This window comes from Glycine soja, chromosome 16, assembly GCF_004193775.1.
Source record: "Glycine soja cultivar W05 chromosome 16, ASM419377v2, whole genome shotgun sequence".
NCBI lineage: Eukaryota > Viridiplantae > Streptophyta > Magnoliopsida > Fabales > Fabaceae > Glycine > Glycine soja.
Genome location: NC_041017.1, coordinates 6,437,571 through 6,443,570, shown reverse-complemented (window position 1 = coordinate 6,443,570; position 6,000 = coordinate 6,437,571). Strand labels below are relative to the sequence as shown.

Sequence of the window (6,000 nt, the reverse complement as noted above, 5' to 3'; positions counted from 1 at the left end):
CCTTGCCTTTTAGTACCTTAACTAAATAGGATGATAGAGCGTGAATGAAGTAAAAAAGAATATTTTACTCTAACGTGTTTGCTATTTTACATTAATTTCTATAAAATTTAGGGTTTTAATGACGCTTTTCATTCTTTTATTGAATAATAAATTCATTCATATATATATATATATATATATATATATATATATATATATATATATATATATATATATTAAAAATAAGGAAGGAAATTTAATATTTTTCATTTGAGTCATTAATCTAGAAGCATGTCAAATCAAATCGTGATCATGTAACCCTCCCTAAGGGTTATTACTTAGTAGGGCTGGTCCTGGATGCAGTGCACATGCTTGGGTTTTCTTATATCCGTGTTCGTAGTCTTCCTTTGTTTTGTCCTTTTTTTTTTATCTTTCCCTTTGTTCTGTCAAGACTTGCATTGACAGTTTTGTAGTTTTGTAAAGTAAACGCGTGCAAACATACCAAGCTAGACTTATATTGACCCCACTGATCGGCTGTCTTGTTTGATATAATCACTTTAATTACTTCCATATTATGAATTTATCGCTTCTCTTCAGTCTTCATCCTAATTAGTTTTCAATATTATAACATTTAAATGATTTAATATAATTAAAATGTGTAAGGGACTGCAACAAATTAATATTTTTTTTTCAAAAGTTTCCTTTTAGTCTATCACATGGGTTAGACCAAATTTGTTTTTTACACTAACAATGTCAATTTTAGCCCATATGATATCTCTTACAATTTATTCATGTCACCAAACTTGTTTAACAAAGAGAAATTTTAATAGTCTAACTAAAGTAAAAAAAATTAAATTTAATGGACTAATTAAATTAAAACCTAAAATATAGATAATGGACAAAAATTCTAATTTACTCTTACAATTTGAATATAAGTCTAACTTAATTTTATAAAGCCAACTTATAAGATTATGATTATTTTTCAGTTATATATTATATTTTGATTATATTTTTAATTGATGTCAGATCTTCAACTTTTTAGTAAAAAAATTATCATGATAATTTAATGTTCATAGTACCCAAAAAAAATAGTGAGTGAATATGTGAATCAATTAATGTGAGTTGTTCAAGCTTAAGTAGTAGTTTCAAGTTTGACTTCAGATTATTCATAATTATGGTATTTGAGTTGAACAACATAACTTTCATCAAACAATATCTATAGTTAGACAAAAAAATCTATAACAAAAAACACGGGTTTATTTTTAACTCAAAATAAATGTTTTATAAAAAATTATAATTATTGAATTATGTTTTAAAAAACGTCAAAAGCTTAAAATAAAAAGGATAGCTTCGAAAGCACAGTTGCAAAAGGTTGGAGATTAAAGGTGTAAAACTTTTCTATTTTGAACCTTTTGAACCAAGCTGTAACATATATTTATGTAGATACAGTAAAATATCTCTAGACTTCAACGAAAGAAAAGTACAATATTTCTTGACTCTGGTTCGTGTTTCATGATGTTTTGCATATAAGTATGCATATCCCATGAATTGCTTGTAAGTACTTCTCTTGCATTTGATTGTATCAGACAATCTGTGATTGAATCCTTCCTCAAAATTTCCTCATGGTGTTCATATTTCCAACGCTTCTGTCCATGAAGCTCCAACCACTTTTGCTGCTTCTTGTGATGTACTTCTGTGCATTTGCTGCTTCTTCTGAGATTGCTTCAGAAGCAAATGCTTTGTTGAAGTGGAAATCCAGCCTTGACAACCAAAGTCATGCTTCTCTCTCTTCATGGAGTGGCAACAATCCTTGCATTTGGCTCGGAATTGCATGTGATGAGTTCAATTCTGTTTCCAACATCAGTCTTACATATGTTGGATTAAGAGGTACGCTTCAAAGTCTCAACTTCTCATTACTTCCAAACATTCTCACTCTAAATATGAGTCACAACTCCTTGAATGGAACTATTCCTCCTCAAATTGGTTCCTTATCCAATCTCAACACTCTTGACTTGTCCACTAATAACCTCTTTGGTAGCATTCCCAATACCATTGGTAATCTCTCCAAACTCTTGTTTCTTAATCTTTCTGACAATGATCTCTCTGGTACTATTCCTTCTGAAATAGTACACTTGGTTGGTCTTCATACATTGCGCATAGGTGATAATAATTTCACTGGATCCCTTCCTCAAGAAATAGGTAGATTGATGAATCTGAGAATACTTGATATTCCTCGGTCCAATATCTCAGGGACTATCCCTATCTCAATAGAAAAGTTATGCAATTTGTCTCATCTAGATGTCGAAAGCAACGACCTTTCTGGCAACATTCCACTGAGAATTTGGCATATGAACCTAAAGCATTTGTCATTTGCTGATAATAACTTCAACGGTTCCATCCCCAAAGAAATTGCGAATTTGAGGAGCATCGAGACTCTCTGGCTTTGGAAAAGTGGGCTTTCTGGCTCCATTCCCAAAGAAATTTGGATGCTGAGGAATCTAACATGGCTTGACATGAGGCAATCCAGTTTCAGCGGGTCTATTCCTCGTGATATTGGGAAGTTAAGGAACCTAAAGATTCTTCGTATGTCGAAAAGTGGCTTGTCTGGCTCCATACCCGAAGAAATTGGGAAGTTGGTTAACCTCCAAATTCTATATCTCGGAAGGAATAATCTTTCTGGCTTCATTCCTCCTGAAATTGGTTTTTTGAAACAACTTGGTCAACTTGATTTGTCTGATAACTTTCTCTCTGGTGAAATCCCCTCTACAATTGGAAACTTGAGCAATTTATATTATCTTTACCTTTATAAAAACAGTTTATATGGTTCTATTCCTGATGGAGTGGGAAATCTCCATTCACTTTCCACTATCCAACTGTCGGGCAACAGCCTCTCTGGAGCAATCCCAGCTTCCATAGGCAATTTGGTCCATTTGGACTCCTTGTTCCTTGATGGAAATGAACTCTCTGGGTCCATTCCTTTCACCATTGGAAATTTGTCAAAGCTTGGTGAATTATTTATACACTCTAATGAACTCACTGGACCAATCCCAGCTTCCATAGGCAACTTGGTGAATTTGGACTCCATGATCCTTAATGTAAATAAACTCTCTGGGTCCATTCCTTTCACCATTGGAAATTTGTCAAAGCTTAGTACATTATCTATATCCTATAATAAACTCTCTGGGTCCATTCCTTTCACCATTGGAAATTTGTCAAATGTCAGGGAATTAGTATTTATTGGAAATGAACTTGGTGGCAAGATTCCAATAGAAATGAGCATGCTTACTGCTCTGGAAAGTTTGCAGCTAGCTGACAATGATTTTATAGGCCATTTACCTCAAAACATTTGCATTGGTGGAACGTTCAAAAAAATTTCTGCTGAAAATAACAACTTCATAGGCCCAATTCCAGTGAGTTTGAAGAATTGCTCCAGCCTTATAAGAGTCAGGCTTCAGAGAAACCAGCTAACTGGGGATATAACAGATGCTTTTGGTGTACTTCCAAATTTGGACTACATCGAATTGAGTGACAATAACTTTTATGGTCAACTTTCACCTAACTGGGGAAAGTTTCGTAGCCTCACAAGCCTCAAGATCTCCAACAATAATTTATCAGGTGTCATACCACCAGAACTAGCTGGGGCAACCAAATTACAACAACTTCACCTGTCCTCAAACCATCTTACAGGAAACATTCCACATGATTTATGTAACTTGCCCTTGTTTGATCTCTCACTCGACAACAATAATCTTACAGGAAATGTTCCCAAAGAAATAGCATCAATGCAGAAACTTCAAATTTTGAAGCTTGGATCAAATAAGTTGTCTGGCTTAATCCCAAAACAACTAGGAAATTTGCTCAATTTATTGAACATGAGTCTGAGCCAAAATAAATTTCAGGGAAATATTCCTTCAGAGCTTGGCAAACTGAAATTTCTTACGAGTCTTGATCTTGGTGGAAATTCTTTGAGAGGAACAATACCTTCAATGTTTGGAGAATTAAAAAGCTTAGAAACACTGAATCTCTCTCGCAATAATCTTTCAGGTGATCTCTCTAGCTTCGATGATATGACGAGCTTGACATCTATTGATATATCATACAACCAGTTTGAGGGTCCACTTCCAAACATTCTAGCCTTCCACAACGCTAAAATTGAAGCATTGAGAAATAATAAAGGCTTGTGTGGCAATGTCACTGGCTTGGAGCGTTGCTCAACATCAAGTGGGAAATCTCATAATCATATGAGGAAGAATGTAATGATAGTAATATTACCTCTTACTTTGGGCATTCTAATACTGGCATTATTTGCTTTCGGAGTCTCGTATCATTTATGCCAAACCTCAACGAACAAAGAAGACCAGGCTACAAGTATACAAACTCCTAACATATTTGCAATATGGAGTTTTGATGGCAAAATGGTATTCGAGAATATTATTGAAGCCACAGAAGATTTTGACGACAAACATCTCATTGGTGTTGGAGGGCAAGGATGTGTTTACAAAGCAGTGCTTCCTACAGGTCAAGTTGTTGCCGTGAAGAAACTCCATTCAGTTCCAAATGGAAAGATGCTCAATCTGAAAGCTTTCACATGTGAGATCCAAGCTTTGACAGAAATTCGACATCGTAACATTGTAAAGTTATATGGGTTTTGTTCACATTCACAATTCTCATTTTTGGTGTGTGAATTCCTGGAGAATGGCAGTGTTGAGAAGACTCTGAAGGATGATGGACAAGCAATGGCATTTGATTGGTATAAGAGGGTGAATGTTGTTAAAGATGTAGCAAATGCTTTGTGCTATATGCACCATGAATGCTCACCTCGAATTGTTCATCGTGATGTATCAAGCAAGAATGTTCTTTTGGATTCCGAATATGTAGCTCATGTCTCAGACTTTGGAACAGCCAAGTTTCTTAATCCAGATTCATCCAATTGGACCTCATTCGTAGGAACCTTTGGATATGCTGCTCCAGGTTAATTACCTTTCTTTATACTAAATTGAGGATATCATATTTTTTAGTTTGCCTTTCTTAGTCACAATTATCCACATTTTGCCTTTGTCACTAGAATCCTATTTTGCGTATGATAGCACTTTTATTTTGTTACAGAACTTGCATACACAATGGAGGTGAATGAGAAATGTGACGTGTATAGTTTTGGGGTCCTAGCATGGGAAATACTTTTTGGGAAGCACCCTGGTGATGTTATATCTTCTTTATTGGGATCATCTCCATCTACTCTTGTGGCCTCAACACTCGATCACATGGCATTGATGGATAAGTTGGACCAACGTCTCCCTCATCCAACAAAGCCAATTGGTAAGGAAGTGGCATCAATTGCAAAGATAGCAATGGCCTGCTTGACTGAAAGTCCACGATCTCGCCCTACCATGGAGCAGGTTGCCAATGAGCTGGAAATGTCAAGCTCATCTTTAATGGATTAGCTCTACATTGTCACTTATATAGCTGAAAGATTGAACTTAATAAACATGCTTGAGTTTTAATTGTTCTTTCCTATTTTTGTATTGTATCTTTTTTTTATATTGTAGGTCATTTTATTTTAGTTTTTTGGGTTTCTGAACTTTAGATACCTTAACCAAATTAATGATAACATTTGTAAGCCTTATTTTTTTCCTATCAAAATAAAGGAAACAAATATAGTGTTATTTTTTGTTTCAGAAAATATAATAATTCAAATCAATTGTTCCCTTTCCTTCAATTAATTTAAAATTAACGACAAGTCAGCAAAGTAAAGGAAAATGCATGAACTACTTATAAGGAAGCTTGAACTGAAATTATTTCAATTTTATCTTGAGTTTTTGTTTGGATGTTTTACGTAAAGCATTATGCTCATGATAGAATTGCCTAGATATCATGTGTTCTAGAAGAAAAATGTGTTATGCTCCCAACACCCGCATGAGAAACATTTTGTGAGAATCACCTTTACATATGACCCATAATAATGTATTTTTAGAACTACGATATTGGGGTCTTATCCTCTAGAGTGGTCTAGTCTTAGATAAC

The 6,000-nt window shown here is 34.6% G+C and overlaps 1 protein-coding gene across 1 annotated transcript; it reads left to right on the top strand.

Moving 5' to 3' along the window:
- The first annotated feature begins 1,872 nt into the window (after positions 1-1,872).
- LOC114391012 (MDIS1-interacting receptor like kinase 2-like) lies at positions 1,873-5,632 on the top strand. Its single transcript, XM_028351998.1, has 2 exons — positions 1,873-4,950; positions 5,086-5,632. Exons 1-2 carry the CDS (start codon positions 1,920-1,922, stop codon positions 5,418-5,420), a joined length of 3,366 nt encoding a protein of 1,121 aa, XP_028207799.1. The 5' UTR covers positions 1,873-1,919; the 3' UTR covers positions 5,421-5,632.
- Positions 5,633-6,000: the final 368 nt, after the last annotated feature.